General features: G+C 46.9%; 1 protein-coding gene across 4 annotated transcripts in view; it reads right to left on the reverse strand.

The window, feature by feature from the left end:
• Window positions 1-14,460, reverse strand: part of PTAFR (platelet activating factor receptor) — a 28,180-nt gene extending 13,720 nt beyond the window's left edge. Inside the window, exon 1 of one of the 4 annotated variants that reach the window (XM_088844064.1) lies at window positions 13,962-14,460. In XM_088844064.1, coding sequence (XP_088700190.1) covers window positions 13,962-14,056 — 95 coding nt within the window. In that variant the 5' untranslated portion in view covers window positions 14,057-14,460. Of the gene's footprint in view, window positions 1-12,598; window positions 12,931-13,961 lie in introns of those variants that run through there. The other 3 variants (XM_088844067.1, XM_088844087.1, XM_088844076.1) reach the window with 3 other exon arrangements.
• Between the last annotated feature and the right edge of the window lie 838 nt (window positions 14,461-15,298).

Genomic DNA, 15,298 nt, shown 5'->3' on the forward strand with positions numbered 1-15,298 from the left:
AGGCCTGGTTAATGCTCATCCCCTGTGCTCCCAAAACTCACTGAAATTGCCTGTGTGCGTCCTTCCAGCACTGGGCCATAGCTCCCAGAGGACCAAGACCATGTCCATTCATTCACCTGACACCCAACTGGGTGCCCAGCACTGTGCTGAGGACACTGTGCAAATAAAACAGGCAAGATTCCTGCTCTTGAGGAGCTATACTCTAGACATGGAAAACAGATAAGAATAAGTAGAGAGATAAAAGAACAAGGTAATTTCAACTTGTGATGTATTCAACAAAAGAAATAAAAAGCGTGACGTGATGATTATTGGATGGGGGCTGCTTAAAATAAAGTAACCAGGGAAGGCTTCTCAGAGGAGGTGACATATAAATGAAACCAAAGGCAGATCTACTGTGAAGCCAATGAAGCATAAACTTCAAGGTCCCTTCCTAGACCTTGAAGTTGTACTTAATTGTATATTAAGGCCTTGTTCTTAATTGTATATTTATAATTTCTTATCTTTCATTTAAAGAAGGCCCCCCAAATTGTATAAACTTTAGAGTCCTACAAAACCTGTATCTTCTCATGGCTAAAATCTAAAAAGTGAGAAGAAACAAGTCAGGAGAAAATGTAGATGAAGAAATGTATTCCAGGCAAAGAGTATCATGTGCAAAGGGCCTGCAGTGGGAATAAATTCATCATACTCTAAGCCGAGAATAAAGGTGTCAGTTTCAAAGAACTGAAAGGTCGGTGTCTCCAGAGAAATGACAAAGGTAGGATAGAATGGGAAAGACTAGAAATCTCTTCAAGAAAGTTGCAAATATCAAGGGAACATTTCATGCAAGGATGGGCACAATAAAGGACAGAAAGAGTAAGGACCTAATAAAAGCAGAAGAGATTAAGAAGAAGTGGCAAGAATACACAGAGAACTGTACAAAAAAGGTCTTAATAACCTGGAGAACCATGTTGGTGTGGTCACTCACCTAAAACCAGACATCCTGGAGTGTGAAGTCAAGTGGGCCTTAGGAAGCATTACTACAAAGCTAGTGGAGGTGATGGAATTCCAGCTGAGCTATTTCAGATCCTAAAAGATGATGCTGTGAAAGTGCTGTACTCAATATGCCAAAAAATTTAGAAAACTCAGCAACGGCCACAGGACTGGAAAAGGTCAGTTTTCATTCCAATCCCAAAGAAGGGCAATGCCCAATATGTTCAGACTACCATTAAAATTGTGCTCATTTCACATGCTAGCAAGGTAATGTTCAAAATCCTTCAAGTTAGGCTTCAACAGTACATAAACCAAGAACTTCCAGATGTACAAACTGGGTTTAGAAAAGGCAAAGGAACTAGAGATCAAACTGCTAACATTTGCTGGATCATAGAGAAAGCAAGGGAATTCCAGAAAAATATCTATTTTGCTTCATTGACTATGTGAAAACCTTTGACTGTGTGGATCACAATAAACTGTGGAAAATCCTTCGTCAAATGGAAATACCAGACCACCTTACCTGTCTCCTGAAAAACCTGTATTCAGGTCAAGAAGCAACAGTTGGAATCAGACATGGACTAACAGACTGGTTAAAAATTGGGAAAGGAGTACATCAAGATTGAATATTGTCACCTTGCTTATTTAACTTATATGCAGAGTTCAGTTCAGTTCAGTTCAGTCGCTCAGTCGTGTCCGACTCTCCGCGACCCCATGAACCACAGCACGCCAGGCCTCCCTGTCCATCACCAACTCCCGGAGTACACTCAAACTCATGTCCACAGAGTCGGTGATGCCATCCTACATCGTGTGAAATGCCAGTCTGGATGAGGCACAAGCTGGAGTCAAGGTTGCCAGGAGAATTATCAATAACCTCAGATATGCAGATAACACCACCCTTATGGAAGAAAGCGAAGAGGAACTAAAGAGCCTCTTGATGAAGGTGAAAGAGGAGAGTGAAAAAGATGGATTAAAACTCAACATTCAAAAAACTAAGATCATGGCCTCCAGTCCCATCACTTAGTGGCAAATAGAAGGGGAAATAAGTGGAAACGGTGACAGATTTTATTTTCTTGGGCTCCAAAATCACTGTGGACAGTGACTGCAGCCATGAAATTAAAAGATGCATGCTCCCTGGAAGGAAAGCTGTAACAAATCTAGACAGCATATTAAAAAGCAGAAGCATCACTTTGCCAACAAAGGTCCATATAGTCAAAGCTATGGTTTTTCCAGTAGTCATGTACAGATGTGAAAGTTGGACTAATAAAGAAGGCTGAGCGCTGAAGAACTGACGCTTTCAAACTGTGGTGCTGGAGAAGACTCTTGAGAGTCCCTTGGACTGCAAGGAAATCAACTAGTCAATCCTAAAGGAAATCAACCCTTTAGGATTGAAATCAATATTCACTGGAAGAACTGATGTTGAAGCTGAAGCTCCAATACTTTGACCACCTGATGCAAAGAGCCGACTCATTGGAAAAGACCCTGATGCTGGGAAAAATTGAGGGCAGGAGGAGAAGGGGAGGACAGAGGATGAGATGGTTGGCTGGCACCACCGACTCAATGGACATGAGTTTGAGCAAACTCCTGGAATTAGTGAAGGACACGGAAGCCTGGCACGCCACAGTCCATGGGGTTGCAAAGAATCAGACATAACTCAGCAACTGAACAACAACAAGGATGAGATCAGAAGGCAACAGACCCCAAATCTCTCTTGTGCCACAGTAAGAAGTTTGGATTTTATTCTATAAGCACTGGAGGACCACTGGACTATGTCAAGCAGATAAGCAGCATAATCCGACTCTCTCTGGCTGCTGGGCAGAGAATAGATGGTGGAGAACAAGTGTGGAAGCAGAGAGACTATTTTAGAGGCAAGAGATGGCAGTGACATGGACCGAAAAGTAGCATTTCCAATCCCTCTCTCTATCCCAGCACCCAACACAAACTTGGCCAGAGGGGAGCTTTTATTTTATCTTTTTTTTTTAGTTGTGGCATGTGGGATCTAGTTCCCTGACCAGGGATGGAACTCGGGCCTCCTGCATTGGGAGCTCACAGACTTAGCCTGTGGACTACCAGGGAAGTCCCCAGAGTAAGAGCCTGATAAACATCTGTCTAGTAAGCAAATGTCTAGCAACCAATAAGATCAACTCTTGTGAGATGAGAGCTGAAAGAGGGCTGACCCAAGAAGATGGTGGAGGCCTATCTTTCCAGTAACTAAACATCACAGTGGCTGCTAGCCCCTGAGAGCAGCCTCCAGAAAAGGCAGGGTGAACCCTCTACAACCTCATGATGCAAATGTGGTCCTTGCACCAGCAGCATTAGCATCACCTGTGAGCTTGGTTAGACATGCAGAAGCTGACTCTACACCAGACCTGCTGTTACAGCATCTATTTTAACAAAATTGTCCAGTGATTCATATGCACACTGAATTTTGAGCAATACTCTGCCTCAGTACACTGCCAGCCACATATTTGCCTGTACTAACACCTTCCATGGCTCCACCCTGCCCAGGGCCAAGTGCAAGCTCCTTTCCCACCTCATCTCTCACTAGCCTCTACTACCCCTTGCCCTCTACTCTGCCGCTGCTGCTGCTGCTAAGTCGCTTCAGTCGTGTCCAACTCTGTGCGACCCCATAGACGGCAGCCCACCAGGCTGCCCCGTCCCTGGGATTCTCCAGGCAAGAACACTGGAGTGGGTTGGCCCTCTGCTCTAATCACCCTGAATTTTTTTTTTTCTAATTTGGCTGCATTAGGTCTTATTTGCAGCACGCAGGATCTTCACTGCATCCTATGGGATCCTCCGTTGTGGTGCACAGACTCTCTAGCTGCATTGCACAGGCTCAGTAGTTGCAGAGGGCTTAGCTGCTTCGTGGAGTGTGGCATCTTAGTTCCCCGACTAGGGATCGAACCTGCGTCCCCTGCATTGCAGGGCGGATTCTTAACCACTGGACCACCAGGGAAGTTGACACACTGAACTTCTTGCTGCTTCTCTAAAAACGATTTCCCCTCAGACCTCAGTGCCCTCACACATGCCACGGCCGCTACTGAGAATGCCTTTTGCCTGTCGCTTTACCCAGCAAAATCTTACTCACCTTTGAAGACCTAAGCTAACGAGGGCTTCCTTTGGAACGCCTTTTCTGATTGCCCCAGACAGAACCAGTCGCCGCCTTCCCTGGGTTCCACGGTACTGAGCACATTCCTCAGCATAACATGTTGTAAATACTTTTCTGTAGCTGTTTCCTCACCATGCTGAGAACTTCTTGAGGTTAGAGACTAGATCTTTTTTATCTCTTTCTTCTCAGTGTCAGACACTGGGGACTGAATGCATGACCATGCCCTGATGATTATTCAGAGGAAACTGGCATAAACAAAAGGTGTCCAGTCTCCCTGGGGGAGACATAGCAGATTGGGAAAAAGGCCTCTGGAGACAGAAAGACCTCAGTTGTTACCTGACTCTGCCATTTGCTTACTGTGTGACCTTGGGCAAGTGACTTTACCTCTCTGAGCCTGGATTTCTTCATCTGCACAATCTTACAACCCTAACAAAAATTCCAAAGATAAGCATACAAAGTTGCCACAAATGGCCAGGACTTTCTCTTACTGTTAGCCGAATCACTTGGAGACAGGGGAGTGGATTATGGGTCACCAGTGACCTCAGAGTCTCTAACCCACATATTGCCTTTCCTGCCAGCTCCAGACACAGCATTGGGCTACTGCCAACAAAGCTTTCAACAACTCAGGAAGGGAATGAGCATTTAGAGGGAGAAGGAGGCAACTCTGAACCACTCAACTTAACAGGTGGGCAGGGCCACTCTGATGGATCAAGTCCAGGGAGCAAGCTCAGGCCCAACGTTTAGCTGAAGCTGGGCCAAGAGGGTATAAATATTCATGAAGACAAGAAGAATTCTACCATCTGTATCTCCCACCCTCTGCCCTGCAGACTATTCAGTCCCTATACCCACTGGTACCATTCTCATCTGTCTGCCAACAATCTGGCCCCTAGGGCACCTGGAGAAAGGGCTCCTGTCCTCAGCTGGACCATCAGAGGGCAGGAACCACTGAGATCTAAGCAACAGGAAGTGTGTGCTGGGTAATTCCCCAGTGTGGACTGTGGGTTGGAAAGTTGTGTTTACCAGTCAGACGGGCCCCTAATACTGTGGGGCCATTTGGGGTCCAGAGTACAAGTGTCTAAATATTTATAACCTAAAAGTCAGTCATATCTAAGTTCATGCACTTTCCATGCCTCAGCAGCTCCTCACCGCCCCGCAAGCCTGGCAGTGTGGGAGGAACCCAGGCTCTGAGGGGACACTCTCGCCTGGATTCAAGGACACCATGCTCTGTAGGGGATGATGTGACCGGAGGGGAGCAACCCACCTAAGCTGAGGGCCTTGAGCAATGTTTACTAATTAAATAAACAGACACCTCTTACCCATGATCATATTTCCTCCTCAAATCAGCCTCACAAAGTGAGTTTTACAAAACTTCCATTTTTCCAGGGAACGAAGTGAAGTCAGAGAATGTAACAGACTTGTCCACAGTCACACAACTGGGAAATGGCCGATGAGATTTTGAACTCCAAGGCCCAGCCTGTCTCTCCCAGGCCAAGTTGTGGCCCCTGCTGGAAGCAAACCACTCCATGGCCAACTCCTCCACTCACAGACCTGTCCTATGGCCCGAGAGCAGGTGCTTCATAGGCTGCAAGGACCCAGGAAGAGCTGCCTTTGACCTGGGGCCCTGCTTTTACCACTGCTCCCCAAAGTGGGGGATTGAATGGGGCCCATGGAAAGGACAGTCTGCTCTGTATCCATCTCACTCCTTCCAGGCAGCGGTGAAGCTGGAAGCAAATCCTGGTTCAAACACTAAACTCACTCCATGACTCTGGGTCTCTGTCTCCCTGTTGGTAGAATGAAGATTTTAAAAGAGGCCTGAGACTCTGTATCAGTCCAGAGGGGTGGGATGGGGTGGGAGATGGGAGGGAGGTTCAAAAGGGAGGGGATATGTATATACCTATGGTGGATTCATGCTGAGGTTTGACAGAAAACAACATTCTGTAAAGCAATTATCCTTCAATATAAAAAAAATAAATAAAAAGAAAAAGATAAAATGGGCCTAAGAGAGAAGGAAATTAAGAAAACAATCCCAGGGGACTTCCCTTGTATTCCAATGGTAAAGAATTTGCTTGTCAATCTAGGGGACTCAGATTTCCATCCCTGGTCCGTGAGGATTCCACATGCCTTGAAGTGACTAAGCCCGTGTGCCACAACTATTAAGCCTGTGCTCTAGTGCCCAGGAACCACAGCTGCTGAGCCCATGTGCCACAACCACTGAAGCCCACACACCGTAGAGCCTGTGCTCCGCAATAAGAGAAGCCACCGCAGTGAGAGACCCACACACTGCAACTCGAGAGTAGCCCGTGAAGCAAGGAAGATCCATCACAGCCAAAAATAAATAAGTAAATAAATAAATAAAAATTGAAAAAAGAAAAGAGGACGAAAACAATCCCACTTACAACAGCATCAAAAAGAATAAAATACTTAGAAATAAACTTAACCAAGGAGGCAAACGACTTATACACTGAAAACTACAAAATATAACTGAAAGAAATTAAAGAAGACACAAGTAAGTGGGAAGACACACTATGTTTACGGATCAGAAGACTTAATATTGTTAAAATGTCCATGCTACCCAAAGCGATCTACAGATTTAATGCCCTGTTCAAATCTCAGTGGCATTTTTTGTAGAAATAGAAAAAAATCCTCAAATTCATAAGAAATCTCAATAGTACCCACCACAGTCAAAACAGTCTTCAGAAAGAAGAACAAAGCTGGAGGCCTCACACTTCCTGATCTCAAACATATTAGAAAGTACAATAATCAAATCAGGGTGGTATCAGCACAAAGATAGACATACAGAACAATGGAACAGAATAGACAGCCCAGAAATGAATGCTCACATATATGGTCAAATGATCTTTGACGAGGGTGCCAAGACTACACAATAAGGGAACGATAATCTCAACAAATGATATTTGGAAAACAGGATATCCACATGCAAAAGCAGGAAGGTGGACCCTTATCCTAAATCACATACAAAAGTAACTCAAAGTGGATTAAAGACCTAAACATAAGGCTGGAAAGTATAAAACTTCTAGAGGAAAACATAGAGGGAAAGCTTCATGACACTGGAATGGGCTATGATTACTTAGGTATGATACCAAAAGCAAGAAAAGCAAAAAGAGACATTTGGAACTGTATCAAACTTAAAAACTTCTGTATACCAAATGAAACAATCAACAGAGTAAAAGGCAACCTACAGAATTGTAGAAAATATTTGCAAATAATATACTGGATAAGGGGCTAATATCCAGAATATTTAAAGAACTCTTACAACTCAATAATGACAACAACAACAACAAAAATTTTAAATGGGCAAGGGACTTGAAGAAACATTTCTCCAAAGATATAAAAGGTCAAGAAAGCATATGAAAAGATGGGGAGAGAGGGATTGGGAATTTGGGATTAGCAGGTACAAATTATTATACAGAGAATAGATAAACAACAAGGTCCTACTGCATAGCATGGGGAAATGTATTCAGTATCCTGGGATATACTGAGGGAAACAGAGGACAGCGAAAAAAATATCCTGTGATAAACTATAATGGAAAATAACATGGAAAAGAATATATATATATATATGTATAACTGAATCACTGCGTGGTAGAGCAGCAACCAACACAACATTATAAATCAACCATAACTCAATAAAATAAATCTGTTAAAAAAATGCCAAGGGACAGGTGGGAAAAAGGCATATGAAAAGATGCTCCACATCACTAATCATCAGGGAAATGCAAATCAAAACTCCAATGAGATAGCACCTATTAGGATGGCCTCGATCATAAAAACAGAAAATGACAAGTGTTAGTGAGGATGTGAAGAAATTGGAACACTTGTGCACTCACTGTTGGTGGGAATATAAGATGAGGCAGTCACTATGGAAATTAGTATGAAGGTTCTTCAAAACGTTAAAAATAGAACTACCATATGACCCAGACATCTCATTCCTGGGTGTATTTCTTAAAAAAAAAAAGTGTAAACAAGATATTGAAGAAATATTTGTACACCCATGTTCACAGCAACACTAGTTACAATAGTCAGGAGGTAGAAGCAAACTAAATGTCCATCAACAGATAAATGGATAAACAAAATCTGGTAAAATATTAATATACATATAATGGAATACTATGCAGCCTGTAAAAGGAAAGAAATTCTGTCCTGTGCTACAGCATGGATGACACTTGAGAATATTAATAAGCAAAATAAGCCAACCACAAAAAAGACTGAACGACTCCACTTATATGAGGTTTTGAAAGTAATTAAATTCACAGAAACAGAAAGTAAAATATTGGTTGCCAGGGGCTGGAGAAAGAGAGAAACAGGGAGTTGATGTTCATTGGGCACAGAGATTCAATCATACAAGACAAACAAGTTCTACATATCTGCGGTACAACATGTGTATATAGTTAACAATACTTAAAAATTGTTAAGAGGGTAAATCCATCGTACATATTCTTATCACAAAGAATTTTAATGGGCCTCAGAAATGGCAGATTTGAAAATACATTGTATAGTTTTAACTTGGAATCATATGGCTCAGCTTTTTTACTTAATAGCTGTGCAATAGTTAGTAAAAACTACTTCGCCTCTCTGGACATCATCTATAAAACGGGAACAATAACACATCTACCCTTTAGAGCTTTCCGTGAGCATCCAGTGAGACAGAGGATAGAAAGCATTTGGGAAAGGACAGTGGTTAAGACCACAGACTGGCGTCAGACAAACCTCCATTCAAATTCTGCTTCTGGTCACGTCCTGGTTTCATGATCATAGTCAAGCTTATCATTCTCTAAGTCTCGGGTCTTTCCACTATATATGGAGCTCAAAATATTCCAAGCACATAGTTCCCAGCATGGTGCAAAGACTCTGAATAATATAGCACAATTTCAGATACTCATGACCAACAGCTCTAAAAAGCTGTATCTACAGGAAGTCCAGACAATCTGCTAATTAGATCAGATCAAATGTTTGTCAAAATAGCACCACTGTCATTGCAACAGCTCACATCAAGCTCATCCCAAATTCTTCCCAGCTTGAAGCCATTTAGATAATTCTTCCAGATATATCATTAACCCTGAAGACCTCTCTGGTGGTCCAGTGGCTAAGATTCTGCTTTCCCAATGCAGGAGGCACTGGTTTGATTCCTGGTCAGGGAAGTAGATCCCACATGTGGCGACCAAGAGTTCGCATGCCACAACTAAGACCCAGGGCAGCCAAATAAATAATAAGAAATATATTAAAAAAATAAAACCCTCAAAACTTCTGGGAACCAGTCATATCATTTTATGGCAACTGGGGACAGTTGGCAAAATGCTATCAACCAACTCTTGATGCTTTTGAACTGTGGTGTTGGAGAAGACTCTTGAGAGTCCCTTGGACTGCAAGGAGATCCAACCAGTCCATCGTAAAGGAAATCAGTCCTGAATATTCAATGGAAGGACTGATGCTGAAGCTGAAACTTCAATACTTTGGCTGCCTGATGCAAAGAACTGACTCATTGGAAAAGACCGTGAAGCTGGGAAAGATTGAAGACAGGAGGAGAAGGGGATGACGGAAGATGAGATGGTTGGATGGCATCCCTGACTCGATGGACATGAGTTTAAGCAAGCTCCAGGAGTTGGTGATGGACAGGGAAGCCTGGTGTATTGCAGTCCATGGGGTCGCAAAGAGATGGACTCAACTGAGCAACTGAACTGAACTGAATCCTTGTCCAAGACAATTTTACCTCCATGAGCCTCCGTTTACTCATCTGTAAAAAAAAAACAAACTAACCCTAACCCTATGTCATAAGGTTGTTGTAAGGATTGAATAGGAAATGCCTGATCCATAAGAAGAGCTCAGTGAATGTTGGCTGTTAGTCATACTTCTCTACCCCAGAAGGAGTATGGGAACCACCTCTGGTTCCCATATCACTTGTGGATATCGCTTTCCTTCCAGGCTGGGAACTCCCTGGGTATAGAGCCTCGGGCATTATACACACACACACACACACACACACACAGAGTCACATTGTCCCTCATCCTTCACTTCCAAACCCTCTTACACCACCCTCAGCCACTCCCAGCACTTCGATTCCCTGGAACCAGTAAAATACCTAGTTTAATCATTGCCCTTCTGTGACTACTTAGTTTTCACATTTATCGAATGGAAATAATATCAACATTGACCTCACAATGTTGAGGTCAGTTGAGATTGAAGGCAGTTGAACCTCTTAAATCCTCGAGAAATAAGTTGCCGCCCATTCTGGCCTCCTCTGATACTCGATACTTGTGCCCTGGCCTGCCCATGCCTTTGTGCCTCTGCTCATATCCTCCAAAAATTCCCCCCTCATGGAGTGGTTTCATTACCACTTGTCCAGGAAGCAGAAGGAGTTGAGGGGCAAAGGAAGGGAGCAAGTTTCCTGATCTCTGGGGAATTCTGCACTAGGCTCCCCATGGTTTCCAGTTCAAGGAGGCTAGCACCACACTGGGCACATTTATCGGTGAATGAACGGAGCTCCTTGTCTGGGGAAAGGAAGGGACAGGGTCTATGACCCCAGAGATGGGGGGGGTGGGAGGTGGCTTGGGTATCAAAGTTTCCCAGCTTTCTCTCTCACTTGGGGTCCAGCTGGTCCCAGGTATGTATATTACATTGATGAGACTCAGTCTCTGCTTGTCTCGACTCATCTGGCCTAGGACATCCCCATGGAGTTGGGGGACCCTGAGCCTGGCCTGGATCTCTCCTTCTGGCTTCCAGATACACAGATAGTATCCATCTGTGAGTCACCCTCCCCACTCCTTGCCTCCTGGAAGTCAGCCGGGGCAAGGAGGGCGGGGAGGTGCTTCCTCCTCTGGGCTTCCGCAGCAAGGGCACACCCCTCTGTTATGCCAGGAACTACTCTGACATCTTCAGGGCCTGGCCCAAGGGAAAACACAGGGTACAGGGTACAGGCCCTGCAGTCACACAGACACCGATCTGCACCTGGCTTTGTTCTTTCCCAGCTGATTTTTGACCCTCAAAGCCTCTCTTCCTTCATTTGCAAAAAAGTGGTGACAATAAAACCTTCCTCACAGGGTAGCTATAAGTGCAAAATGAAGCAACTGATACACCTGGTTATTGCTCAGTAATTGGGAGCTCCTCCCCCACCCTCAGAAAATGTTTGTTGCATGAATGAATGAGCAAACAAATCAACCATGAAACAAAGCAGCCACCTCTCTTCCGTTAGAAGCAGCAACCAAGGGTGGCTGAAGAGAAACATGAATCACGATTAGGAATTATGATCAGGGGACCTGGGCTCTGGCCTCAGCCAAGACCCTAACCATCCTGAGTGAGTCTCTCCCTAGCTTTGAACCTTGGGATCTTCATCTGCACACGCCTCCTGCCCAAGCTGAAACATCGCTATGAAAAGGAAGATTGTTGGGAGTGACAAAGGCTTTGGTAAACAGTCAAGAACTTAGAAAATCAAAACAGATTTTACAAACTGTGAGGGGCGCTGCACAAATTTTTGACACTCTTCTCACATCAGCCAGCTGAGCTCAACTCCAAACCTAGCTCCTGAAGTTCCCCCTTCTAGAGAAATAAACAGGTGGGAGGGGTGGCTAAGTGACAGTCTTCCCCCCACAAATTCTCCTCCCCCTACATCTTACAGACATACACACACACACTGGCTCTGGATTCTCTTTGGCTGAATACACAAGGGAAGAATGGAGTGCCAACCTCTCAACTGGTTTTGTTGATGATCCTGCTTCTGGGAACTGTTGAGCTGGACAGGCCCACCCATAGTTGGTCACACTCCAGGCACATGTGGAAATATATACCCAGAGCCAGTTCTCCAGTCCACCCCACAGGCACACATGCACACACAAAGAGATAGCAGAGGCTTCTCTCCCCTCCCACCATGCTGCCAAGGAACCCAAGAGCTGCTGATCAGACACATGGCTGCACCGAGCGCCCCGCAGATACCCTTCTGAGAACAGGCTCCACTCTGAAACCAGACACATTCTCCCGGGATCCATAAGGGGGCGTTCCCAGGCCAGAGCTCAGCTGGCGCCTCCTATATCCATGGGGAGGCAGAGACCAGGACGGGAAAGAAGGGACTTCACTGGAAAAGAGGGGCAGCCCTTTCTTGTCAACAAGGGCGAGTTCTCAGGGTTAGGATAGGGAGGAAGAGGGTATTCTATAAAAGGACAAAAAGAATCCCAGCCTCTAGTCACACCGGCCCCGCCTCCCATCAGTCCAGAGCAGAAACTCACTCCTGGAGGCCCATTTCAACATTACTACTGTAGACCATAGTCTCTGGGCTTTCCAGGGGGCGCTAGTGATAAAGAACCCGCCTGCCCATGCAGGAGACACAAGAGACAAGGGGAAGATCCCTGAAGGGGAAGATCCCCTGAAGAAGGAAGTGACAACTCATCCCAGTATTCTTGTCTGGAGAATCCCATGGACAGAGGAGCCTGATGGGCTACAGTCCAAGGGGTCGCAAAGAGTCAGACACGACTGAGCGACTTAGCCTACACACAACAGAGACTGTGGCTTTCTTACCCACACCTTCATTGGACAGATGGGGAAACTGAGACCCAGAGAAGAGGAAGGAAAGGATTGCCCCGAGTGACCATCGAATCAGGAGCCACGCTGGAACCAGGTGCTGGACCTCAGGCTCACTGTCCATCCTCTTCCAGTACAACACACTACTTTCTCACTCCATATTCAGTTCAAGTTCCAAGACTGCGTGACTTGCCAAACTCCGCGTGAAGAGTAAGGATAAAATGAGGAACAAACAAATCCTCCTCCGTGAGGCATTTACGGTGAGAATTGCGGCATCGGTACCAGCAGTTATACTGGCTCACGTCTGCGCACCAGCTTACTGTTGACAAAGCACTTTCCCACCAGCCTCTTACTTCATCCTCTCCTGCCAACTCACAGGTCAGTACTTAAACCCCAATATGCAAAGGAGGAAGTGATGCTCCTGAGTTGCCCAAGGTCCCAGCTCATAGGCAAGAGCTGATGCCAAAACCCCACTGCCCACTTCAGGCTCAGACTCATCTCTTTTGGGGCTTCCTTCCTTCCCTGGGTTGTCGGTACCCAAAGGCAAGGACGTCTCTTTCTTTTGTTTCCCTAGCGCCTACACACACACACACACGCACACACATGCCAAGCACCTCGAACAGCTGTTTATTCAGTCAAGGGTTAAATCAGAGCTGCTTGAATGCTCTGGGGAACAACTCTGCAGGTTCCCTCATTCTTCACAAGTAAGCAAGAGTCTGAGCAGCAGCCTCCGTTCCCCACGCCACATCTGACCTCCTGCCAGCAAAGGACAGGGGGTTCCAGCCTGTGCTCCATTCCTACCACCTGCGACCTGATGGTGGGAACAGGTTGTGGGCCAGGACTCTTGTATCAGCAACACCGTTATCTTCCTCATCATCCCCACAGGAGAACCCAGCCCCTAGTCAATTCCTAGATACCCAGCCCGGTACCTGACCCTTTGCCTCCCGACCTTCCTGCTGGGGAGATGGCATTAGCCTCATTTGACACTGTGGGAAACTGAGGCACAGGGGGGTGATATGGCCAAGGCCACACAGCCACTAGCAGACAGCATCCAGCCCCCCGAGATCTAGGTACCCCCTTCTCATCACCGCCACCACCACCACCCTGGGAGGTCTGTGAGATCACTTCAGCGCTGCCTTGACCTCAGAGAACCAGAGGGGGTAGCGGATTCCCTGGAAATGTCTAGACACGAGGAATTCCTTCTAAAAGAGAGCCTCTGGGTCTGGGGAAGATGCCAGGACAGTCCCTTAAAAACAGAAGCACATGTTTGCTCAGGTGGAGTCTAGGGGCAGGACCTTGATCTCCTGGGGACTCTGTCCCACATCTCCCCCCAGCCGGGCCAGGGCTGGGACCCCCTTACCTGTCCAGGGGCAGTGGCTGCCGCTGCGAGGTCTGAGCATATCGGCAGCTGCAGGCTCTGTGCTGTCTGTAATTGCAGAAGTGAGGAAACAGCATGCATCACTGCCAAGTCACCCCCAGGAGGAAATGCCGTGACCCCGGGGCCCCGCCAGCGGAAAGGATATGCTGCAGCACCTCGAGTTGGGTCACCCAGGCCCTGGGTGCCGCTCGGAGGTTTTTTGCAGAACGAGGGTCAGGGTGGGGTGTGGGCAGCGGCCACTGGGAGAGAGTAAGGGGGGAGGGACACGCTGCCGAGCACGAGCGTGAGCAAGAGAGGAGCTGTGAGTGAGAAAGGAGACTGTCAGAGTCAGGGGAGAGGGAGCCGAGAGCTGGAGAGAGGGAGGCACACGGGGAGACAGGCAGAGGCAGAGAGGGCTGAGGGGGTTCTAGGACAAAAGCCACGGGAGTGACAGAGAGGAAGATGACACGGACAGAGAGGGCGTGTGTGTATGTGCGTGTGTGTGTGCGTGCATGCGTGTGCGTGTGTGTGTGTGCATGTGTGCGCGTGTGTGTGTGCGTGCATGTGTGTGCGCGTGTGTGTGTGTGTGTGTGTGCACGTGCCTGAGAGACAATATAAAAGAAAGGGAGCAAAGGAGGGAAAGGAGAGGCAGCTGGAAAATAAAGAGGATGAGAAGGGAGGAACTCCTGAGAACTGCTGTGGTCAGCGCCATGGCCGGGCTGGGCCCCCCTGGTGGCCAAGGAGCGCCAAGACCAAGGAACCCCTGGGCACACAGCCCTGCAGCGCTGGGTTGGCAGAGGAGGAAGGTTCATAGGATCCCAGGCAGGAATCTGGCAGCGGGTGAGTCAGTGGGAACAGGAGAGGGTGAGCAAGTGTGGGCAAGTGAGGAAGCAAACACAAGCTAGCTGAGTGTGTATTTGTGCCAGAGTCCCATGTCAGAGACTTGTCTGTGAACAGAGGTGAGGGATGGGCCCGAGCGCCCTGCCTCAGTGTCCTGTCCATTTATCCACTCCTTCTTTCAACCAATAAAGGTTTATTGAGCCTGCAGGCCCCAGGCGCTGCAGTGGACACTAAGGAAGCAAGCTGTTCAGTCAATAGCCAGCCCAACAGCCTCCTTATAGGTGGCGGAGTTGGGGTGGAACAGGCCTAGACAGGATCAGGGCCCCACAGTCGGGCAGGTGCCAAGCAGAGCTAGGAGATTGGGCTCCTGATTCCCCATGCATGGTCCAGCCTCAACTCCACCATGGGGGTCTGGACTGGCCCCTCCCACTCACTGGGACCCCACCCCACTGTTCCTTATCTAAGCCAAAAATGGATCTCAGAGGACAAAGCACCTCTAA

Source organism: Moschus berezovskii, chromosome 2 (genome assembly GCF_049115385.1).
Source record: "Moschus berezovskii isolate FMDL1 chromosome 2, NW_MosBer_1.0, whole genome shotgun sequence".
Lineage (NCBI taxonomy): Eukaryota > Metazoa > Chordata > Mammalia > Artiodactyla > Moschidae > Moschus > Moschus berezovskii.